This window comes from Pteropus vampyrus, unplaced genomic scaffold (genome assembly GCF_000151845.1).
Source record: "Pteropus vampyrus isolate Shadow unplaced genomic scaffold, Pvam_2.0 Scaffold202, whole genome shotgun sequence".
Taxonomy (NCBI): Eukaryota; Metazoa; Chordata; class Mammalia; order Chiroptera; family Pteropodidae; genus Pteropus; species Pteropus vampyrus.
Window position 1 is genome coordinate 177,552 of NW_011888983.1, and position 25,503 is coordinate 203,054.

At 36.6% G+C, this 25,503-nt stretch overlaps 1 protein-coding gene across 1 annotated transcript in view; it reads right to left on the minus strand.

Moving 5' to 3' along the window:
* RUFY2 (RUN and FYVE domain containing 2) overlaps nucleotides 1–23,190 on the minus strand; it is a 44,643-nt gene extending 21,453 nt beyond the window's left edge. Inside the window, 11 exon segments of the mRNA XM_011372136.2 lie at nucleotides 70–186; nucleotides 313–414; nucleotides 1,868–1,937; nucleotides 4,569–4,634; nucleotides 5,679–5,740; nucleotides 5,931–6,054; nucleotides 7,324–7,425; nucleotides 18,383–18,500; nucleotides 21,260–21,433; nucleotides 22,897–22,932; nucleotides 22,935–23,190. Coding sequence (XP_011370438.2) covers nucleotides 70–186; nucleotides 313–414; nucleotides 1,868–1,937; nucleotides 4,569–4,634; nucleotides 5,679–5,740; nucleotides 5,931–6,054; nucleotides 7,324–7,425; nucleotides 18,383–18,500; nucleotides 21,260–21,433; nucleotides 22,897–22,932; nucleotides 22,935–23,157 — 1,194 coding nt within the window. The 5' untranslated portion in view covers nucleotides 23,158–23,190.
* Between the last annotated feature and the right edge of the window lie 2,313 nt (nucleotides 23,191–25,503).

Sequence of the window (25,503 nt, forward strand, 5' to 3'; positions counted from 1 at the left end):
GCTTGCTTAAGGGTAAATTTATTATTATTAATTATCATTATTAGTTCATATAACTTTAATGCAACCTACCTGTCGTAACTGAGATTCATCTCGAAGCTGCCTTCTGGCTTCATTGTACATTTCATCTAGCCCCTGCCGAGAATGCTTATATGTTTGAAGCTCAGTTTCCACATCCACTTTGGTAACCTAGGAAGAAAACAGAACTTTTTATTCTATAATATCTACTATTAATACAGCATAGAAATACCAAGCCTCCACAAGAGTCTCCAAAACAATTTGACACAATACAGTCTGTAATCAGTGCATACTTACTTCTAGTTGCTGCTGTGTTTTCATTAAAATCAATTTATTTTCACTTCGTAATTGATGATTTTCCTCTTGGAGTTTAATAATATTATTCTTTGCTATTGCTAACTGAAAATTATGAAACAGCGGTAAGAAAAAAAGATTTTATCAACTTTATACTTTCTTTACAGGTTACATTCATGACTACAAATAGAAAATAAAATCCTAAAACTAGTAAAATGTCTCGCATACCTACAAAAACTTTCACAAGAAAAATGTGTTCCTATTATCCTAAGATACTAATTAAAGAAATTACACTGATTTCTGTTTCTTTTTGTTAGTCGAAATATATTATTACGTTTATCCGACTTAATGTGTCCTGAATACAAAGTGCCAAAGTAAGCATATAAAGAATTATGCATTAAACAATATGACTATAAAGATTTGTGTAAAGATAGAAACATCAATAAGAAAAAAAGGCTACGCTATCATTGAAAATCTAATAGACATTCATGATAACCAAATAGGAAGGACATCCTGTGGAACCTGGGTACGCTGAGTGACCATCACAAATATGAGACAGCTATCTTCATCAGAGAAACATAAATAACTAAGCAGCTTTGGCTCTGAGGCCCAGAATGAAAAGAAGGATCCTAGGAAAAGAAAGCAAAGACTACTCCCTAATGTTGGCTTGCAAATAAATTTCTGAACTCTTTGTCTAGAATAAAACTTGAGCTTCACAGTGTGCCTAAGGCCAAGAAGAGGCACAAACCAGTGAGCAGTTCTCTTTAAAGGTCCCACTCTATCAAACTTTCAAATGATCCCAAACTATCAAAATGCAGATGCATTATTAACTGCAGTCATGCAAACGATCATGTGTTCCCTGTTCTGAAAAAAATTAGGTGAGTTTTAAAAGAAATATTCATTTTAATTAATATAGAAAATTGGGTTTGTAGCACTAATAACAAATGTCTTTCTCTACTAATTCTAAAAATAGAAAGAAAAATTCTGTGGTTTGATAGACTAAAAAAAAAAAAATCTAAAATCAGCTTTGCAAATAGTATTAAAAAGAGAGCTGAGATAAATTTCTGGTTCTGGGACTACCAGACAGCCACTTTTACAATACAGGAAACTGGAACACATAGGATGAGTTTTACATATGGGAGGGTGGAGAAAGGGTGAATATGATCATGCTTGCAAAGAAAGGCAATCTGAATAGTAGAACGAGAGACAGTATCATTTTGACAGGAATTTCTAACTATAGGGGATTTTACTATCTAAATACAGGTCATCCAGATATAAAAATGATAATCACAGTTAATTTACAGAAGAGTTTGTATGTGTTTCATCTTTGAGGCGCATTTCTATAAGGTGAGTATCTCGAAACAATTTATAGATTCACCTGAGAATATGATTTCTCTTGAACTTCTCAATTCCAACTATATTACAAGTAGTCTATCAAATGATAAAAATGTCTATAAGTGTGTGTATATGTATACTTAATGCATTCATAATGAAAATGAAAAAGGATCACAAATACTAGGTCTGTGAAAAACAATTATCCATGGCTGGGTGACAATACCTCTTCAATCAGCTTCGTATTTGACTTTTCTAAGGAGTCAACCCTTGAATGGAGACTGCTGACTGTGCTGCTGAAATTAATAAAGAAAAAACTCATTCAAAATCACACAAACTCACAAAAGTAAAAAAAAGTATGTTATCCTGGATTCATTATGTTGACAGACATTCACCAACTGCCCTGTTTGAATTTTTGCATGTGAGAAATTTCATTAAGTTGGGAAACTTGATTTGTCTAGGACACAATAAAGACTATATCTAAAGAATCAATATTTCTATTAAAATTTCATTTGATGATTATTTTTTATATTCTTCGGGTCCTCCTTACATCTAACCTATAATATTTGAGAATGGAAATTCCACATAAAGATTACTAAATACTGTTAAAACTAAATTTATGTTTTAAAGGATGAGCTTTAAATGTCCACTTTATAATTAAGTGGCTTAATGAAGCTTTAAAGAGCTCCAAAGTCACCCATGTTTGAGAAAGATGAATAAGCAATACCCAACATCAGGTACCCAGTCAGCCTAGAGCTAAGCAAACACCCCATCTTTCAAGGGTACAGTTAAAAGTGAGGTTATACTGTGGCAGGCTGATCCTGCCTGGCCATTTCTGCTCAAACGAGTTTGTGCCTGACTGCCCTCCCCCGACCTCAAGGACTCTCTGGCTAACATCAGATTTTTCATAGCTTGCCAACCAATTAATGTTCTTCCTTACATCTGTAGCTGTGTAGGAATGACAAGACTGTATAAAACTGCCTGTTATGTTACAATCGGAGCTCAGCTTCTGGATAAGAATCCCCTGAGCCGGTGCGGGCATCAATAAGCGCTGCTTCCTGCTTATAGCCTCAGTGTCCCGTCTCTCCATTTGAGAATGCTGTGACAATATCACATGAACACATTTGTTTAATTTTTGTTTAAGTCAATCAAAACTAGACATTACTGTACATTTTATTGAGTCTGATTTTCAAGGCCTGCTTGATTTTATCTCAAACTTTCTGTAATGTAATATGCTGTATACATTACAGTAAAACTTATAATAGAACAAATTTTATACCAACCTCAGAAACAATTTTAAGCATTTTAGTTTTACTGGTGAAACAAGAAAAATGTTTTTCCATTTATGTTAAATCATTTAAGTATAATCATTCTTAGGTGAACAACTTGAGTTTTTCACAAACAGCACCAGGATATTCTGATGATGAGATACAACAAGTACAAAACTAAGAATCTAAGACCAAGGTTAAAGTCCTTGCTTTTCTTCTTTCTGTGTCATCTTGAAAGTTTTAAAACCTCTCTGAGCTTCGGTTTCTTTATCTATAAAATCAGACCATAATATGCACCCTACCTTTATGTGAGAATCAAGAAAATAATCAAAAAAGCACTTTTGAAAACCCTCTTCAAGTGAGGGATAATAGGTAAGTTCTACTTTTTTCTATATCTGTGTTCTATACTTTCAAAATATTCTAAATGTACAAGAACTATTTTCTAATTAGAAAAACAATGAAACATTTTTAATATATAAAATATACAAAAGGCACTAGTATTGCTGTGAGTCACACATCCATAATTTAAAAGAGAATGCTCTTTTGAAGTGAATAAAATAAACTCTAAGATAAATTGCTGAGTAAAAATGTAAAGTACAGAGTAGTGTAAAAAATGTACCTTAAGTGTAAAGAACTAGGGGAAGGTGAGAAATATAAGAAAATATATGCATGTTCTTGTCTATTTGCATCAAGTACCTTGGAGGCACACATCAGAACCTAGTGTATTAATTACTCCCCAAGAGAGAAACCAGATGGTTGGAGATCAGGGAAGAGGAAGACTTTTCATTTAATGTTCTTTTTGAAGTTCGAACCATGGGAATACATTACCTATTCCCAAAAATTGAATAAAAGTTTTAAATTAAATAAGCAATACAAGTTTGCACTTAGAAAATCTCAGAAATACAAATTACGAAATACACATATATACACATATTTTTCCCATGATATCTATTATTAAAATTTCATGACTTAGGGGAAAAAAACACTGATACAAGATCTTTCCTACCTCTCCCAACTTAAAGAAAGCCAATTGCAGCTTATTAGTTTCTTATTCTACAGGGGGAAAATGTTTAATTGTATTTCGTGACTGTAAAACATGTTTATTGAGTGAAATTCAGAAAATACAGAAGCGTTTAAATAAAAATTATTCCTAATCCTATTATCCAGAATAATTTTGCTAATTATTAATTAAGAACAGTCCATTTCTAACTATGTACAAATATTACTCACTATACCTGTGTTATACAGTATGGTGGCCATAAGCTACATGTGGCTACTAATAATCACTTACAAGGTGACTAGTCTAAATTGAAATGTGATGTAAGTGTAAAATACACATTGGATTTTGAAGATTGTACCAAAAAATTAATATATCTCATTAATATATAAACTTCTACTCTAGCCTTTTCTCTCAAGGGTACAGGGATAAGTTTGAAATTCTATTTTTAAATTCTCCCAAGATTCTATTTAAAAATCTGACTCATTTTCTACTAAAAATGAATTATCTCCAATAATTCTCTATATTCTTAGTTTCCACTCTAATCCCTCAACCCTTTCTCAAATATGCATAAAAGGAATAGGGTTAAGCTGACATGAAGGAGGGAACTCTAAGACAACAATCAAAAATCTACTAAGTATCCAAGTATCTATAATACTTACTTCAGTTGTCTATTTAATTCTTCAACATAATTCTTCTGGTCTAATATGGCAGTAATTTGAACATTCCTAGAAGGGGGGAAAAGGAGTTTTGTGTTAGTTGGAAATGTATTTATTGGGCGCCAAAAATAATGTCTAAATCATCTAAAACTGCTGTAAAACCATAATGGTAAAACAACATTGCCTGGCCTTTAAAATAAAATTAAAGAATACAATCATATAGCAGTAAGCTGCATACTAAATAACTATAAGCTTTCTTAAATAAATTACTTATTAATACTAGACTTAATAGTACCATTAGTATATTTAAATTTTTATCAGTATGATTTTTAAAAAACATATTTGACATATAACACTGCAAACTTAAAGCATATAACATGTTAATTTGATATTTATATATTATGATGTGATTGCTATTACAGCAATAATTAGCACCTCCATCACATAATTATCCTTTCTTTTTAGCAGTAGGAATAAGTATATTTTAAACATAATTAAATCTTGAAATAAACCAGCATATATAATCTGGTAAATAATAAGTTTTCATCCCTTTTATGGCAAAACACAGCTAACTAGGAGGGTGGGTGAAAAGGGGAAAGGGATTAAGAAATACAAATAGGTAGTTACAAAATAGTCATGGGGATGTAAAGTATAGCATAAAGAATACAGTCAATAATATTCTAATAACTATGTATGGTGACAGATGGGTTCTAGATTTATTGAAATGATTGCTTCTTAAGTTATATAAATGTCTAAGCGCCATGTTGTACACCTGAAACTAATATAATATTGTATGCCAACTGGAACTGAAAAATTTTTAAATTTAAAAAATAAATTAATTTTTAAAAAAAGAAGGAAAAAAACACAGCTAACTATTAAAATAGATCTCAGTAACTACAGGTATGACTGAAGCCGTACTTCATCTGAAACCCTCTTTCTAAGTGGTTTTTGCTTTGTAAAGCTTGTAAATGGAAGTGAAAACTAAACAAAGCAGGAATTACACACAAATAAAGGAAATAAAAACCACATTGTTAATAGATGGACCTCATAATGATTTGTAAAGAGCTGTATAAAACAAATACAACCTGTGAAATAACTTATGAAAAATCATACCTTTCTTTATTTCCAATATCTTCTTCATTCTTTAAATACATGGAAAAATCAATCACTCCGACCTGAATTAAATAAAGTTATTTTTATTTAACGGGGAGAAATATCATAAGTATCTTTAATACGCAACCGAATTTCATTAATTTTTCTTTACTGTATAACAGTACTTTTTACAACTTAGAGTAATACTTGCATCAAAGAGGAACAGTGCAAACTGAAAGCACTCTGTATTTGGTACTAGTAACTTTCACTTACCTGTGAGTCTAAATCCTCTCCCTTTACACACAGATTAGCATCTATCACATTTAGGCCAACCAACAGCCCAACGATTACTGCTCCTTCTTCTTCCATCATCAGTGCATGATACTCATAGAATTCACTGTAAAAATTAAAATAATAACCTTGTCATAAATTTCAAAAACTGAAATTTAAAATCTCACCACCTTATCACAAACACAGAACCAATATAAATCAGGTATCTTCAAATTAGCCTTTCTATATGTGAATAGCTTAAAAATTTTGAAATTTAAATGTTTACACAGAAAACATAAAAGACAGAGACTAAAGGAGATAAAAGAAAAGGAATTTTGAATGAGAGAAAAGAGATGCAAAGAGAGATCCAAAGAAAAAGAGGCATCACTGAGGCCAGAATGTTTGTGACTCTCAGAGACATAATAACTGTTGCTGCTCTGATTATAATACTTATTAGAGCTGAATTTTCAATTCTAGGATTTATTAAGACCCTTGGGATACAGACTAAGGTGAGTAAATGAACATATGAAACATTTCAAAACCCATGTTCAAGTCAGTGCATTTGATATGTGTATTGCAAGTGTTCTTAGTAGAAAATCATCAATAAAAGACACGGGTATCTATAGTCTAAAAAATGTTCAAATAAGAGACTTGTGAAAGAGACTGAATAGTTTAAAAACTAATACTTGACAGTTTAAAGAACTAGTTAGCAATGTCTCATGACTTCCTCAGGAAGTCCCATGTATATTACTTAATCATTTTAATTAGCCTTCAGAATATTATTGAGAAATTACAGGAGCTTAAACTATAGTCATTCTCATTTGACAAATGAGACTAGAGTCAAAAGTAAACCAAAAACCACCAAATTCTCCAGAACATAAGAAAAGTACTCTAATAAAAGAACAAGAGTGGATGGAGGGACTACCATGGCCACCCTCCCTTTAAGAAATGATTACCTTGCTTTGAAAGTCTGCCTTAACCATCTGGTATTTGATTTAAACTGATGGTTTAAAAAGTGCCCACAACACAGTTGAAGCAGTAGTTTGTGAATGTTCAAGATCTCAAAAGACACCTCTTGAATTAAAGCCCCAAATTCCACTACAAATTTTTATTCAGAATTAACTGTAATTTAGAAAAAAATGTATGTTAGGCTTAACAAAAATGAAACTAACTTAGAAATATAACATAAATTTCCCCCTTATCAGGTGATAAAAAGCTTATGGTTCTCATTTTTTAGGCTAGTTCCTGATCCATGTTATGTTCCCATCACTGTTCTCACTCATTTGTTCTTCCTTTTATTTTATAAATCCTTTTGTACTACATCTTCAATCCTTTTTGGAGGACAGGCTATAAATAAAATGAAAAATGAAAATGAACATGATCTAATGGTACTAACCTCAAGAGATCCCTTTGAATAATTAAGCAACGAAGGTAATCAGCCATCTTTTTTTGCATGAGGGCTAAGCGAAGCCATGCTCTTGCACGACCCAGGGGGGTCCTAAAAAGCAAAACCAATTGGTAAGAAAATAGCCTCAACCCCAAGATTATAGACTATATATTCTATCTCTGTTGAGGTACACATTAATGAAGAAAAAAGGCAATTTATCATGGTTTTCTCTTCGTTTCTACAGTTTTAAACCAGTTCTTTTGAGCATGCAAACCAATCCTTGGGAGTTATTTAAGTCTCTAAGGTAAATCTGGACCTGTAGGACATGCAGGTACCATTTTATGACTTAGAAGAAATGACTCTAAATAGTGACAATATTTCTACAAAGAGTATTATGTCAGAATGTGCTTAGCCTTCCAAAATCAATATGCAGAGATTCAAGATGCGTAGAAGGTAAAGGCCATCTAGCGACCACACCAAAATTATAACAAAACTACAGAGCAATCAATATGCGGAGTTACCAGAGGTCTGGCTGAACAGAAGTCCTGTAACTAGGTCACCTTAAATAACAAACAGGTCACCTCAAAACAGTAGGTGGGGTGGAGATGCGGAACAGCCTAGTCCCACAACTGCGAGTGGCAATCAGGAGGGCATCTTGGCTGAGAGCCCCCTCCTCAACCTGAGGAGCAAGGGGTCCAGGAGCATACTGGGCTCCCCAGCTCAGGGTTTCAGTGCCAGGAAGAGAAGTCCCCACAACCTCTGGCTGTGAAAACCAGTTGAGATGGCGGCTGAGTGAGATGGAGGGCTGCGGGAAGCGGAAATCTTCCTCTTAAAGGGTCTACGCCCAGCCTTATTCTCTGACAGACTCGCTCACTCTGAGCTCCAGCATTGGGGCAGTTGATCAAGGGGTGCCAGGGACATATGAGGAGGTGCTGAGCTGTCAGGTTTCAGGGCAAAGACTGGAGGGGCGCTTTGCTCCAGGACACGGGCGCAGGCAGAAGCCATTATTTCTTTGTTAAGCCCTCCTCCCTCTCAGCCTGCAAACGCAGGTGCCGACAACCTGGATAACACAGGTGGCTCCGCTCAGGAGATTCCCTGAGACCCTGCCTCTCCCAACTTGTGGACCCACCCCAGCCACTTCGAGTGATTTTATTCCATACAAACAGGCTGTCTTGGCTCCTGCTGCAACTTTCATAAAATCTCTCAAAGGCTCACAAAACCCACAGAAACAGCATCTGGCCTCAGCATGCCCTATACATCTTGCTGAGTAGCCCCAAACCCTGCACTAGTGCAGCCAGCCTTGGTTTTAGACTTGACTCTTTGAGGCATCAATAAGACCGGCATGGGTGTTAGCCATATGTGGATTACTTGGTAACTCTTACCAGGTGGCCCTGGAGCGCACAGGCTGTGACTGAACTTGGTCTCCAGCTGGACACCTCTCAGGTCTATGCCAAGGGGCCCCTCAGGACACCTACTACATAAAGTCACTCTACTAAGACTGGGAGACTTAGGAACCCTACCTAATACATAGAAACAAACAGAGAGGCAGTCAAAATGAGAAGACAAAAAAAAAAAACATGTCCCACTTGAAACAAGAGAACAAAGCTTCAGAAAAAGAATTCACCAAAATGGAGATAAGCAACATATTAGATGCAGAGTTCAAAACACGAGTTATAAGGATGCTCAAGGAACTTAGGAGAAGAGTAGATGAACTCAGTGAGAACTTTAACAAAGATAAAATATATAAAAATGAAGATGAAAATTATAAAAGGGAACTAGTCAGAAATGAAAAATACAATATCTGAGATGAAGAGTATATCAGAGGGAATCAACAGAGTGGAGGAAGCAGAAGATCAAATCACCAATAGAGAGGATGGGGAAGCCGAGGTCAACCAATCAGAACAGCAACAAGAAAAATAAAATCCAAAATAATGAAGATAATATAAGGAGTCTATGGGATAACATCAAATGTAACATTTGCATCATAGAGGTACCAGAAGGAGAAGAAGAGCAAGAAGTTGAAAATCTATTTGACGAAATAATGATGGAAAACTTCCCCAACCTGGTGAAGGAAAGAGACATACAACCACAAGAAGCTCAGAGTCCCAAAAAAGATGAACCCAAAGAGGCTCACACCAAGACACATCATAATTAAAATGCCAAAGGTTAAATACAAAGAGAGAGTCTTGAAAGCAGCAAAAGAAAAGCAGAGAAAAGTTATCTACAAGGGAGCACCAATAAGACTGGCAGCTGATTTCTCAAAAGAAACTTTGCAGGACAGAAGGGCTTGGAGCAAATATTCAAAGTGATGAAAACCCAGGATCTACAACCAAGAATACTTTATCCAGGACAGCCATCATTTAGAGTCGAAGGACAGATAAAGAGCTACCCAGACTAAAATAAGCTAAAGGAATTTGTCAACACCAAGCCAGTATTAGAGGAAATTTTGGAGGAACTCCTTTAAGAAGAAAAATTATGGCTAATGTGAAAAACATGGCGGAATGAGAGACGTCTTCAGATCTCTCTCCTTGAAACAATAAGGTGAACATCTAAAATTGAACACGAGCAAGTCTGAGCGTGGGATTTGTGCATAAAAGCTACCACAGATCAGAACCCCAGGTGTCAGGTGGTGGACTGGAAGAAATAAAGAAGTTGCCTTTCACAGCCCGCAGCTCCCTGTAGGAGGAGGGGGAAAGGAGAAAGAGTGGCGAGTTCCCTGAACAGCCCTGCCTGGGAAAGCTGTGAGCTTCCCACGGCCAGCCAGAGGCAGGGCCCAGTCATTAGGGCAGAAGGCAGAGAAGTGGGATGGCAGAAAAACAACAGTTGATTTTTACCGGCCACAGTTGCGAAACAGAGGCTGAGGTGCAGCCACCATCCCCCAACCCAGAGGGCCCCTTCCCGCATACTGCAGAGCCAGAACACCGCAGAGCCCTAGGGGGAATCTGAACAAATGCTGCAGAGACCGAAGCTACCTCTTGCAGGAGGGGAAAGGGAGAAGGTACAGCCCTTCCTGGGAAAGCTATGAGCTCCCCACAGCCTGCCAGCAGCAGAAAGCAGAGAAGCAGGATGGGACCACAGAGAAACAACAGCTTATTTTTACCAGCCACGGCTGAAAATCCAAGGCTGAACCACAGCCCTCAACTCCCAACCCAGAGGGCCTCTTCCCCCCATACCCTCCAAGACCGATCACTGCGGAGCCCCAAAAGAATCTGAGCAAACGCTGCCAAGACTGTCGCTGACACTGACAGGGACTGAAACTGAGGGTAGCGAGCGTGATTAAATATCTGCAAGAAAATTTAAAAAGGTATTATTTAGGCTTTATATAAAGCAGGGATCCAAGAGGCTTAGATGCCACCTACTGGAAACCAAAAGAAAAATGCCTTCTTTGCAGCAGCCTAAACAGACACCTTTAACATAATAAATCTTCTTTCTGGAAAAAAAGCAGAATACACTTCCATTAATGCCCAGGTGGAGTAGTCCATTAAACATCATGAACAACCAAGGTGACAAGGCATCTCAGAAAGAAAGAGAAAAATCTCCAGAAAATAAGCTTACAAATATAAAAATATGAGATTTAAATGACAGAGAATTCAGGATGGTACTTCTGAAAAAACTCAATGAGATCCAAAACAACTCAGATCAACAATTTCAGGAATTGAAAAAACAACAAGATGAGCAGAGCAAGGAGATTGAAACCCTCAAAAAGAAGAGACTAGAACTTCTGGAGATAACAAAAAAAAAACACTGCAAGAGTTGAAAAATGAAATAGCAAGCTTAGGAAATAGATTCAACCAAATGGAGGAAAGGATCAGAGATATCAAAGACATAAATCTAGAAATAAATCAGAAGGAAGAAGAGAGAAACTGAAGAATGAAAAATAATGAAAGAGAAATACAAAAACTAGCTGATACCATCAGGAGAGGAAATGTGAGAATAATAGGCATTATCGAAGGCAAGGAAAAGGAGCAGAGATTAGAAAGCAGTTTCAGACAAATAGTGGACGAAAATTTCCCAAATCTAAGGAATGAGCTGGAACTTGGAATTCAAGAAGTCAACAGAACACCCAATTATCTCAACCTAAAAAGGCCTTCTCCAAGACCCATTGTATTAAAGTTATCAAAAATCAACGACAAAGATAGAATCCTCAGAGCAGCCAGGGAGAAGATAATGGTAAGCGAAAGGAACTACCAGCCTAGAATAATGAATCCAGCTAAGTTCTCCTTTAGGTATGAAGGATAAATTAACACCTTTCCAGACATACAAAAATTGAGTGAATTCTCCACTATGAGGCCTGCACTGCAGGACATACTAAAAGGGGTCACCTCACCTAAAACAAAATGACAAAAAAAAAAAAAACATAATTAGGAGTAAAGTGACTATCAGGCAAACAGAAGCAGAGGAGTGTACTCCTTAATAAGAACAGGGCGTTATAAGCTTCAATAATAAGAGAATTGCAAAGGTAGTAATGAATGTTCAGCATACATAGGGACAAATTGAGACAACAATGACTGAAAAGTGGAAGATTCAAAGATTTAAATTCGCAAAGGGGAATGGAAATAAGGCACACAGAAAAAAATGGATGACTGTATAACAATTCTTTTCATATTCATAATGGTAACCACATAACAAATATTCAGAAATGAAGTATATAACATAAAACAAGAAGGACCAGAGGGAAAATCCACAAAACCCAATCAAAATAAAGAAAACAGAAACACAAGTATAAGGAACCAATGGAAACACCGAGCTACCAGAAAGCAAAAGATAAAATGGCTATAAGAAAACCTCATATTTCAATAATCACCCTAAATGTAAATGGACTGAACTCACCAATAAAAAAGCACAGAGTTGTGGACTGGATCAAAAAACAAAACCCAACCATATGCTGCCTCCAGGAGACACATCTCAACTCCAAAGACAAATATAGACTCAAAGTTAAAGGGTGGAAAATGATATTTCAAGCAAATGGCATGCAGAGAAAAGTGAGAGTAGCGGTACTAATATCGGACAAACTAGACTTCAAAATAAAAAAGGTAAAGAAATATACTGAGGGACACTTCATAATGATAAAGGGAATCATGCACCAAGAAGACATAACACTTATTAATATCCATGCTCTCAATCAGGGAGCCCCAAAATAAGTAAAGCAATTACTAACAGAACTGAAGGGAGAAACAGACCAAAACACTATTGTAGTAGGAGACCTAAATATCCCTCTGTTGGATATGGACAGACCATCCAAACAGAAAATCAATAAGGAAATAACATCCTTAAATGACACATTAGACCAACAGGACATAACTGACATTTACAGAGCCTTCCATCTCAAAACAGCTGCATATACATTCTTCTCTAGTGCACATGGAACATTCTCAAGAATCAACCACATACTGGGACACAGAAATAGCCTCAACAAATATAAGAGGGTTGAAATCATACCAACCACATTCTCTGATCATAATGCTTTGAAACTAGAGATCAATTACAAAAAGAAAGCAGGAAGAACCACAAATACACGGAGATAAACAAATGATAATGATAGTACAACATATCCAAACTTTTGGGACACAGCAAAAGCCATCATAAGAGGAAAGTTCATATCATTACAGGCCTATCTCCAAATACAAGAACAAGTCCCAATGAACAACCTAATGCTTCATCTTAAAAAACTAAAAAAGGAAGAACAGATGAAGCCTAAAGTCAGCAAAAGGAAAGAAATAATCAAAATCAGAGCAGAAATAAATGAAATTGAAAACAAACAAAAAAAATAGAAAAAATAAATGCAACAAAGAGCTAGATCTTTGAGAAGGTTAATAAAATTGATAAAGCTTTGGCTAGACTCACTAAAGAAAAAAGAGAAAGGATACAAATAAAATCAGGGATGAAAGAGAGGAAATTACGACTGACTGCAGAAATACAAAGGATCATACAAGAATACTATGAAAAAGTATATAACACCAAATTTAATAACCTAGAAGAAATGGACCAGTACTCAGAAACATACAATCTTTCTAGGCTGAATCAAGAAAAACTGGAAAATCTAAATAGACCGAACAGCAGTATGGAAATTGAAACAATCATCAAAAATCTACCAAAAAGTAAAAGTCCAGGACCAGATGGCTTCACCAGTGAATTCTACCAAACATTCAAAGAAGATTTAATACCTATTCTCAAACTCTTCCAAACAATCGAAGAGGAAGCAATACTTCCCAACTCATTTTATGAGGCCAATATTAACTTGATACCAAAACCTGGTAAGGATAACACAAAAGAAGAAAACTACAGACCAATATCTCTCATGAACACAGATACAAAAATCCTAAATCAGATACTAGCAAAACGAATACAGCAACATATTAAAAAGATTATACACCACGATCGAGTGGGTTTCATCCCAGGGGCACAGGGATGGTTCAACATATGCAAATCAATTAATGTGATATATTACATAAACAAATTAAAAAATAAGAATCATATGACCATATCAATAGATGCAGAAAAAGCCTTTGACAAGATACAGCATCCATTTATGATCAAAACACTTAACAGAACTGGTATAAAAGAAAAGTACCTTAACATAATAAAGGCCATATATGACAAACCCTCAGCCAACATTATACTTAATGGTGAAAAACTAAAAAGCTTCCCTCTAAGATCAGGAACAAGGCAAGGCTGTCCACTATCGCCACTGTTATTCAATATAACATTGGAGGTCCTAGCGAGTGCAATCAGGCAAGAAAAAGATAAAAAGAGCATCCAAATAGGAAATGAAGAAGTCAAACTGTCACTATTTGCAGATGACATGATTCTCTACACAGAAGACCCTAAAGACTCCACAAGAACACTACTAGAAACAATAAGCAAATACTGTAAAGTCTCTGGATACAAAATCAATGTTCAAAAATCCAAAGCATTCCTAGACTCTAATAATGAAGTGCCAGAAAAAGAAGTGGAAAATATAATTCCTTTTGCAATTGCAACAAAAATAAAATACCTAGGAATAAATTTAACAAAACATGTGAAAGATCTATATATAATGAATCTACAAGACCATATTAAAAGAAATTGAAAAAGATACAAAGAAATGAAAGAGATTCCGTGTTCTTGAATTGGAAGAATCAATATAGATCATTAAAATGACCATACTACCTAAAGCATTATATAAATTTAATGCAATCCCCATTAAAATCTCATCAGCATTTTTTAAAGAAATGAAACAAAATTCATCAGATTTGTATGGAAGCACAAAAGACTCCAAATGGCCAAAGCCAACCTGAGAAAAAAGAACGAGGCTGGAGGCATCACTCTGCCCGACTTCAAATTACACTACAAGGTGACAGTAATTAAAATGGCATGGTACTGGCAGAAAAAAAGACACACTGACCAGTGGAACAGAATCGAGAGTCCAGAAGTAAACCCATATTTATATGGGCAAATAATTTTTGACAAAAAAGTCAAAAACATACAGTGGAGAAAAGAAAGCCTCTTCAATAAATGGTGCTGGGAAAATTGGAAAGCCACCTGCAAAAGAATGAAATTAGACTGTTGTCTATCACCACACACCAAAATTAACTCAAAATGGATTAAGGACCTGAAAATAAGACCTGAAACAATAAAATACATAGCAGAAAACACAGGAACTAAACTCAAGGACCTTGGGCTTAAAGAGGATTTTATGACTTTGACCTCAAAGGCAAGGGAAGTAAGAGCAAAAATAAATAAATGAGACTACATCAAACTAAAAAGCTTCTGCTCAGCAAAAGAAACCATCGGCAAGGTAAAGAGACAACTTTCAGAATGGGAAAATATATTTGCAAGCAACACCTCCGATAAGGGCCTAATATCCAAAATATACAAAAAAACTCATACGACTCAATAAGAACAAAAAAACAAAAGATCTAATCAAAAAATGGGCAGAGGATCTGAACAGACACTTCTCCCTAGAGGACATACAAATAGCCAACAAATATATGAAAAGATGCTCAACATTGCTAGCTGTTAGGGAAATGCAAATCAAAACCACAATGAGATACCATCTTGCACCTGTCGGAATACCTGTAATCAACAGGACAAGTGATAACAAATGGTGGAGAAGAGGCAGAGAAAAAGGAACCCCCGTATACTGCTGGTGGGACTGTAAATTGGTATAGCCACTATGGAAAACACTATGGAGGTTCCTCAAAAAACTAAGAATTGTTCTACTATATGATCCAGCAATCTCTCTACTGGGTATTTACCCAAAGACTTGCAAACCCATATCCAAAAAGATATTTGCACACCTATGTTCACAGCAGCATTATTCACAGTGGCCAGGACATGGAAGCAACCGAAGTGTCCTACGATAGATGACTGGCTAAAGAAGCTGTGGTACATATATACAATGGAATATTACTCAGTCATAAGAAGAGATGAAAAGCTGCCATTTGCGACAACATGGATCGAAATAAGTCAGACAGAAAAAGCTGAAAATTACATGATATCACTTATATGTGGGATATAAACCTAAAAGCAACAAATGAACAGGACAAACAAACAGAGACTCAGGGACATGGACAATGGATTAGTGGTTACCAGAGGGCAGGTGGTTGGGGCGGGGAGACAGATGGGGTTAAGGGGGTTAATAATAGGGGGAGGAGGGGGAGGGTGAAGTGGGTGAAGGGGATCAAATATATGGTAGCTGAAGGAAACTGGACTTCGTGTGGTAAACACACAATAGAATATACAGATGTCAAATGATAATGTACACTTGAAAATTATATAATTGTATTGACCAATGTTACTCCAATAAACTTAATTTAAAAAAAAAGAAAAATTACGTAGCAAAAATGTCAATAAAGAATGGCAGTAACTACATATTTGTTAACAAGTACTTCAAATGAAAAAGAATTAAATGCTCCAGTCAATAGAGAGGGTGGTTGAATGGATAAAAAAACAAGACTCTTACATATGCTGCCTACAAGAGACTCACTTCAGATTAAAAGACACACACAGACTAAAAGTGAGGGGATGGGAAAAAATATTTCATGATGGGCTTGGATGGTAGTGTGCTGAATGGAGTAAGTGAGATAGAGGAAGACAAAGGCCATATGATTGCATGTATACGTGAAATCTAAAGAACCAAATAAACAAACAAACCAACAAAAATAGTCATAGATACAGAAAACATTTTGAGGGTTACCAGATGGGAGAGGAGTTGAGGGGGTCAGTGGTAAAGGGGAGGAGATTAAGAAGTACAAACTGGTAGTTACTAAAAGTCATGGAGACATAAAGTACAGCATAAGGAATATAGCCAATAATATTGTAATAACTATGTATAGTGTCAGAGGGGCACTAGATTTATTGGAGTGATCACTTTGTGAGTTATACAGATGTCTAATCACTATGTTGTACACCTGAAACTAATATAGTATTGTATGCCAACTAAAAAATAAAAAATTATTATAATAAAATCAATATGTAAAATGCATCAATAGAGCAGTATAATGCCTTCAAAAAATAACTGACATTCTATTTGAATGTAAAAAAATCATAACAAAGCTAAGAAAGTACCAAGTTGGTAATTAAACAGAGAGAAATCACCAGGGTACTTACTTTTTTCAAATGTTTCTTTTATCCAATTTTTCTTTTAAAATTAAATCGCGTACCTCTCTTACCCAAATTCTATCTTTTAGTAAAAACAAAAGCAAATTTTACAGAATACGTATTATTTTTTAAAGAGAAAAATATCACTTACATTATCATGTTCTCTTATACAGAGAACATTTTGGCAGGTAGTTGGGAGGAAACAATCTTCACTTCTAACAGCTAATGAATTTCTTATGGCTTAGCATTTTAAGAAATACCATTCTTCAGAAAACATTTTTTAACTTTTTTAGAGTCTGGCTTTTTAAAAGCAATATGAACATGTATATTCATATTAAAATGAAATCAAATCTTTCCTCTTTCTGAGAGCTGAAATTCCCTTTTTCTTGTCTTTGTTAAAAATCACTATACCTAATCTACCATTATAAGAAATATCAAGTGTAACATCACGTGCTATTTCATTCTAAAAACTGGAGTTGAATCCTGGCTCTGCCACTTATTAACTATATCCTCTCTGACCTCTATTTTCACATCTATATAATTAGTATAATAACCTCTACCCTATAAGACTGATTTAAGCACTAAACGAGATAATTCAAGTAAAATAATTATCTTATTACCCTGATACAGTGTTCAGTAAATAGTAGCCATTTACTTTTATAACTCGACTAAGTACAACTTGCAAACATCTGGATGTTGTAACAGCCAGAAAACGCTACCAACATATAAACCCTAAACTGTAGCTGTCTAAGAGAAAGCAAACTGATCATATGACAGAAAATGCTAAGCATAAAAAAAAAGTTATCTCATTCACAAGAATTAAACTAAATGGAGATCTTACATCTTAATCATATCCTGAAGAGCATAAGACCTTGGCCCTAGCAACACTTTATATCCGCAAAAAAATTTTCAACACTGAGTTATTAGCTAAAATATTCAGCAATATATTAGGATATTTCATATACATTTGTCTGGTGAAACAGGCAGGTGACACTATATGTCCCAGTTTTCAGATAAAGAAAAGTAATGTGCACAAGTCCCATGTTATATAAGTGGCTTATCTGAAAACTCAAATCTCCTGAGTTTTTTGCCTAGATTTAGCCTAAATCAGTCTCCAACAAATTGTTACTGACTGCCTACTACTGCAAACCAGCTTAACACTCAGGAAACAGAAATTCATAATTGATACCTCCTACCTTCAAAGGACTTGGAACTTCCTGCAGAATTGAAGTGATATAATAAAGGGAAAAATATAATAAGAATATTTTTAAAAGCAGTTAATTCTTACTGAAGGGGCTAAGAAAAACTTCATAAAGGAAATGAAGTTTAAGATGAGCCATAAAGAGAGCACAAAATTTTATTAGCAGAAAATGGAAGAAGACTACTTAAGGCTGAGAGAGGATAATAAGCTATAGTGTGAGGTATTTTTAAGGAACAGCAAATACACTTCTGTGGTTAGAGATGAACAAGTAATAAGATTACTTACTTAAGACCAGGTAAATCCCGGACACTGGCTCCTATTTCCTCTGCTTCTGGGTATAACTTCTCCACCAATTCCAAAGGGCCCCAGATAGTTTTGTTGTAACTCAAAAATGATTTTCTTACTAAAAAAAGGAAATACAATGCATATAACTTCAACATATAAAATTGTAGTAACTTCTGTTTTAATATTTAGTTTCAACATTTCTAATAACAATTATTCAGATACCTTTTCTTTTACAGCCACGTTGATCAAGAGCCTGTTTTCCTTATCAGAAATATGCACCTTGGCCATTCTCCCATATCAGAAATATGTAGGCAGGTAATTACAGTAAAAAACAACTGTGCTCATTCTTTACCAGTACCAGAATAAAAAGGCTGGTAGCCCTAGAAGGTTGATTTTTATCAATTTATTAAATTTATTATGAACCAAGGACAAATAAAAAGTTATTCTACTTTTAAACATGAAAAACTGTGGTTTTACTTTTCTTTTATTCTGAGATTTGAGTAATACAAAAACATGAAACCACTATCTGTTTCTTTCTTACCACCTACCAACTCTTCTGCAGATCCAGTGTGCCTATCATGCTCCACCCAAGGACAGTCATGTAGATGGCAATTTTTCCTTAGGGGAGAAAATCAATCAGCACAAAGTAGCTTTATAATGATTCATCAAGATAAGCCTATGACTGTTAGGACATGCCTCATGATATTTTGTGAAGTAAAGGAAAAAAAATTCAGAAAAGAGTTTAAAATTTAACTCTTCTGGCCATCCCTTTGGCAAATTCTATTTCAGCAGGATGGAGGAAAATAAAGATCTGTTACTGCTATTTTTAAAAAGGAAAAAGGAAAATTTTCAAAAAGGTCGATAATATCAAGAGTAGCCAAAAAATACGAGGAAATAAACACTCGCACTCACTGTTGTTAGATAAATCAGTGAAACTTTCATAGATGCCAGTTGCCTTTACCCTTTGACTCAATACTTCTACACCCAGGAATCCTAAATAAACCCTAGCACTTGTGCACAAAGATGTTCTTACAGCACAATTTTAATAGTAAAAAACTGGAAATGACCTAAGTGTACATTAAAAGGAGAGTAGTTAAAGTCACACTATACACATACTATGAAATATTATACAGCAATTAAAAGTGTGATTAAGACATCTATGTAAATGGAACGATCTCCAAACCATACCATTTTCATTTTTAAGAGGGAGAAAAAAAAGGAAATCACAGAAATCTACTTAGAATTAAAAAAAAAAAAAAAACAAACAAGAATGACAAAGATTTCCTTTAGAGAGGAGAAAGAAGGGAAACTATGTTTCGCTCTATGTGCTTCTATGTTGTTTGATTCATGTACAAACAGTATAATTTTCTATTATTTACATAATCTTAAAAAATTATCTTAAGGCTTTAATTAAAAAGTGGAATCTAAAAACAAAAACATAAACTCATAGATACAGAGAAGAGATTGTTGGTTGTCAGAGAGGATACGAGTGGATGAAAGTGGTCAAAAGATACAAATTTCCCACTATAAATAAATCTTGGGGATGTAATGTACAGCATGCTATGAAAGAATTACCATAATTAGACCTTCAGTGTCTAAGTGTATATGATAATCTCATATAAGATGTGTATATGAATAACCACATCAATGAGAAGTTACTGCATTTTAATAGGAGACCTTTCTGAATATTTCCTGATGAGTTGCTCTTAGCTGCCATCCTGCTGCACTTTTGCTGCTTCTAATCTTCTCTTCAATGTATACTAACATAACATGCAAGAGGAAAATATGTAAACTTTTAAATAAATAATACTATATTGTATTTGAAAGTTGCTAAGAGTAAATCTTAAAAGTTCTCATCTCAAGAAAAAAAATTGTAACTATGTGGTGATGCGTGTTAACTAGACTTGGGGTGATCATTTCACAATATATACAAATATCTAATCATTATGCTGTCTACCTGAAATTAACAATGTTATGTGTAAATTACATCTCAATATAAATATTTTAAAATAAAAAAAGAAATGAGTACATTAATAACATCACATAGAGTTTCTCAAATTTTGATGCCAAGGCTTCTCGGTTTGAAGTACAATTTTATTAAAATCATGTTTAGATAAATATCCTCTTTTGCTTTTTACATTTACCCCCACTTTCATGTGCCATAGTCAGAATTTCTAGGCCCCCGCAACCTACCCAGACTCCTAGTATAACAAGAAACCAAGTTTCTTTTGCTTTGTGATGGTTACCTTACAACTCTAATTCACATAGCCCTCTACACAGCTGCTGATCATAGACGTTATTTTTGTCAACTGTTATTAAGTAAAAAATAATTATACAACATATATTAAATACCTAAATATAATACAAACATTTTACACATAATAATTCAATATGCACATTGTAGAAGACTACAATATTCACCATTATCATCATTTTCAGGGAGTGCTCACATTTCTACAACTCAATCCAGAAGACAATTTTTCTAGTTATGTTTCCACGCACTAAAGAGGTTTATATTTCAATAATCAACTACTTTAACGTATTTGTTCAACAGGGCTCAAACTAGTAATAAGAGTTCATATCAGAATCACCAAGCTTAACATTTTTAAAATAACTCTCTGTCTTAGAAAATGGAAACCAATTCAGAGTATGTTGAAAATTTTTTGATTAAATATACTTTTTACAAAACACTAAGCATTTTCTGAGACCACTCATTTGACAACATAAATCAGTAAGATATTTTCTCCCAAAACCAACCCATCATTTTAAAATGTAAAGTAACAGTAATTATGAACTCAAAAAATACCACATTTTCAAAGATGCTTAAGATAGAAGGAGAGGGGATTCTAAAGTTAATTTTTTTAAATCTCGTGATACCTTTAAGACCGTGTTTCAGACAATGCTCCATAACAACAAAGAACTGCTGCAAGGGGGGATAGTCAGAATCCAAAGTGCGGCCAAAGCTTAGGGCAGATTCAATGAGTCCTTTGATACTCAGTTTAGCCATGTTTAACAAGTTGGCTCTCTCTACAGCTGTGGGGTCTTTTGTAGCTGAAAGCACAAGAAAGGAGTCCAACATCATTTCCAAGACGTGACATTGAAACATATACAAACCCTTTCTTTCCCCTATAAAGCCAACAGCGGCTTGTTTCCCCTTGGTGGACAGTCTTCCTAACTAACCTACACCCCTAGTTAACTTCTCATTATGTCCCTCTCAGATATACCATATACCATGCCCCACTCCAGCCAAAGTTTATGAAAATATTCTCAAGATCTTGCGAATTAGCTAATCTCTAGTATTTATTTTACTTTTGTGGTACCTCTTCACAGAGAAGGAGGCTTTTTAAATGACTTTCTGTAAAGATAAGTTTAGAGTAACAGACAACATGTTTAAGGATCTCAAGCAAAAAAAATGGATAGCAGGAACCATCCAAGGATGAATCTCAAGGCAATTATGCTTAGAACAAACTGGCAATAAAAGGTAGTTAAAATTCTAAGATTCCAGTAATCACTAATAACAAACATGACGTAAATAAAAACACATTGACAAATAAGAGAAAACAAGAGAAGCTATTTAATTTTCACTCATTTTAACCCTCTTTCTGTTTTCATTGCAACTGTAGTTCTATATTACATGACTCTTTTATTTTCCCAGAGGAAATAAAAGCAGGTCTAGTTTCACATTAAAGTTGCCTGCCCTTCCACACAGCTGATTCAGTTGAATATCAAGTTAATAGGCACATTTTTAAAAAAACTTATTTTTGATATTTTCAATTCACAAAAATATTTTTTTCTTTCCCACTGATTTTATTCTCAGAAATTCAGATGCTGCCCCATACTCTTATCACTGTTGTGAGCGGAAGACTTTCATCAAACACAGATGACAAAATGAAGTGCTGAAAAATGAAGCACTCAGTAAACAGTTTCATAATCTAACAAATTTACGACTCCAAGTGATCCAAGTGTCCATTTTTCCATCACTGAACAAAAGTCCAGGCTTCCCAAAGATCTAGTATTCTGATCTCAGATAGCTAGGCAAGAAGCCTGACAGTGAATCCTAAGCAACTTAAAATGCAGGGAGCCACACCTGCAGGAGGAAAATGGAAAATCTCCACATACATCATTTCTTCAAATCTTCACAGTTGTACAGCTCCCTCTTTTATGAGGGGCGAAACCACTTGGTGTTTCATAATCTATGGCAATTCCCAATTTTTTTCTTTTTTTTTTTTTTTTTTTTAACAGTGCCCATCATCCGCAACGTATGATGAGACAACTAGACAAAGGGAGCCTTTACAGCAGCTCCGAGGCAGGTCCGTGCTGGACGCAAGCAGCTTCCTCGCAGAGGAGCGTTTACAAACCGGCCGCGCCCTGCCGGGCTCACGGATATGTTCTGCCGGGTCGCGGTCCCCAAACCGGGCCAACGGCCGAGAGCCCCTTCCCTGCTTCCCTTCCTCCCCACGACAGGGCTGTCCAAAGGGCTCGGGGCGACCCCAGGACCCTCGCGGAGGGCTCACCCGGGGTCCTGCGCGGCATCGCTGCCCGTCTCCCCGCTCGGCGTCGGGCACCCACGCCAAAACCTGAGACGCGTCTTCCCTCCGCCACCCCCAAACCAGAGAAGTCATCGCCCGTCCCCGCTGTTCCCGAGACCGGGGGTCAGCACCCCAGCCGGCCCTGTCCTCGCTCACTGGAGGCCGTGGGACCAAGAGCTCTCTGTCATTAGCCCCCAGAATAGGGGCGCCTGCGGGAGGAAACGAGGGGCGGCCGCGCGTTGCCATGGCGACCCTGGGCGACCCCGAGTTCGCGGCTGCCCCCGCCCAGGCCCGGGTTCCGGCCCTAGTTCCGACCCGGAGGCCTCGGTGTCCACCATCGCCAGCCCTCCTCTTCCGGCCGCGGCCTTCAGCCCAGGACGCCGGGCCCGGCGTCCGCTGTCTGCCCGTGCCCCTTACCCATGGCGGCGGCGCCGTCTCGGGCGGAGAGTCCCTGGGCCCCGCCAGCAGCTCCCCTCAGGCGCGCGGCGGCCGCCACGGCGTCTGCGACCAGGCCCGCCGCGGCCCACAGCGCTCCCCGCGGCGGGAGGACGCCCGGGCGGTCCCGCGGCGCCGCGACGGGGGCGGAGACGCGGAGACCCGGAGCCTACTGCCCGCAGGGGAGAAACCGGCCTTGCTGAGCTTCCCGGAGTCCAGCCGGACCGGAAGAAGGAAAAGGAGCCTGAGGGAGGCCTCCGATGTGAGGAGCCGGAGGGCGGGACCCTGGTCGGACCACCCGCCTCTCACCCTCCGGGCTTCACCGCAGCGCTAAAGCTGCATTTCCAAGAGGATGCGAGCCACGAGCGAACGTTTACATCTGCAGGTCGGGCTGGGTTAACTAACACACCTGACCGCTCCCCTCTCCTCTTTACAAACTCATAGGGAATCAGAAGAATTTAGAAAACCTGAAGCAATTAACAGTAGGCAGTAACTACTGAAACTAGCCCAAATCATAACGTTTAAACCAGTAGTATACTGGTTTATAAAAAGCAGTAAAGAACGATCTCACTAATCAAGGGGAAGAGGTGTCCTACACAAAGCTAGCATTTTCTCATTTCAGGGAGATAAAAGCCTTCAAGGTCAGATGACATTAGGTTTAAGTTATATATCATTTTGGGAAAAATGAGCTATTACCTAGTTAGATGAGCAACTTTTAAGACAGTGGCTAAGCTAGAAATACACCGAGATATTTCAAGAAAATGGGGTGATATTTTTCTTTTCATCACTTTGGCCATTATAAAGTCCTATTATGTTTCTTCTTTTGGTATTTAATTTTCTCTATTGTGAGATGATCATATGTGAATAAAATGGATAAAACATATGCACAGTTTAAAGAATCATTATGCAATGAACACCAGAGTAAGCACCACCAGATCAAGTTAGCAAGGGGCAGCGCCAGCCATCCTCCCCGGAAAATGCCCCTAGCCACACTCACAATCCCCTTACAGGTAAATATTATTCTGATTTACACGAGAATCGTTTCCTTGATTTTCTGTATGTTACTGCTACTCAAATATGTGTTACTGCCACAGACAATGTAGTCGGGCTTTGCCTGTTTATAAACTTTCCACACATGGAATAACACTACAAACTTAGTTACTTGTTTCCTTTGCTTTACATCATCCACGTGCATGAGTTTCCAGGTTGGGGTATTTCCAGGTCGTACATACATCCTGGTGCAAGGGAGTCTCTAGGTTACATAATTAAGAATAGAATTACTGGAAAATCAAGTATGCCTTTCTTTAAATTTGCTAGATATGCCAAACTGTTTTCAAAACTCTTCTCAGCGATATAGTCTCTGTAACTCCATGTCTATTCTAATGCTCAGAATTGTGAGAATTTTTCATTTTAGTCTCGTGGGTAGGTGATTGTATGGTGGGTTCATTTCATTTTTATATCTGATGACATTGAGCACTTTCCTCATGTTTACTATTTGGAGGTTCACTTTTGCAAAGAAACTGTTCAAGTCTTTAGCTTATTTTTCTATTGACTTTTTATTGGCTTGTATAAGTTACTCGATATTCTACATAATAGTTTGGTGTCAAGTATGTGTTGCCAGAACCTTCTGACTAATACTCTCTTTTTATGGAGATCTTTTATAAATAAATTTGTAATTTTCTTACAGTTGAATTTATGGTTTATGCTTTATTAAGAAATCCTCCCTACCCCAAGGTCATGAAAATGCTGAGTTACATAAGTTAGCCTTTTATATTTAGGCCTGCTTTTGCACCCAGAATTGATTTCAGTGCCTGGCATGATAGGGTCAAATTTCATATTTTCTATATGTATAGTCGATCATCCCATACCCTTTCGCCATTGATCTTCCATGCTCATTCTCTTATCAATGAGCTTATATGTGCAGGTCAGTTCCTAGGCCCAAATCTCCTTTGATTTTCAAAACCACCCAAGGAGAAAGGCATTATCTCCATTTTGCAGATGAAACTAACTTCAGAAAGGTTAAATGACTTACCCAAAGTCACAGAACTATTGAGAGCCAGAATTTGAATTAATACAAAACTAGGGTCCATTTTCATAATCTCAAACTCTGAGGTTTTTAGTGTTTCAAGGAGTCTAAAACTCCTAACAAGTCTAACC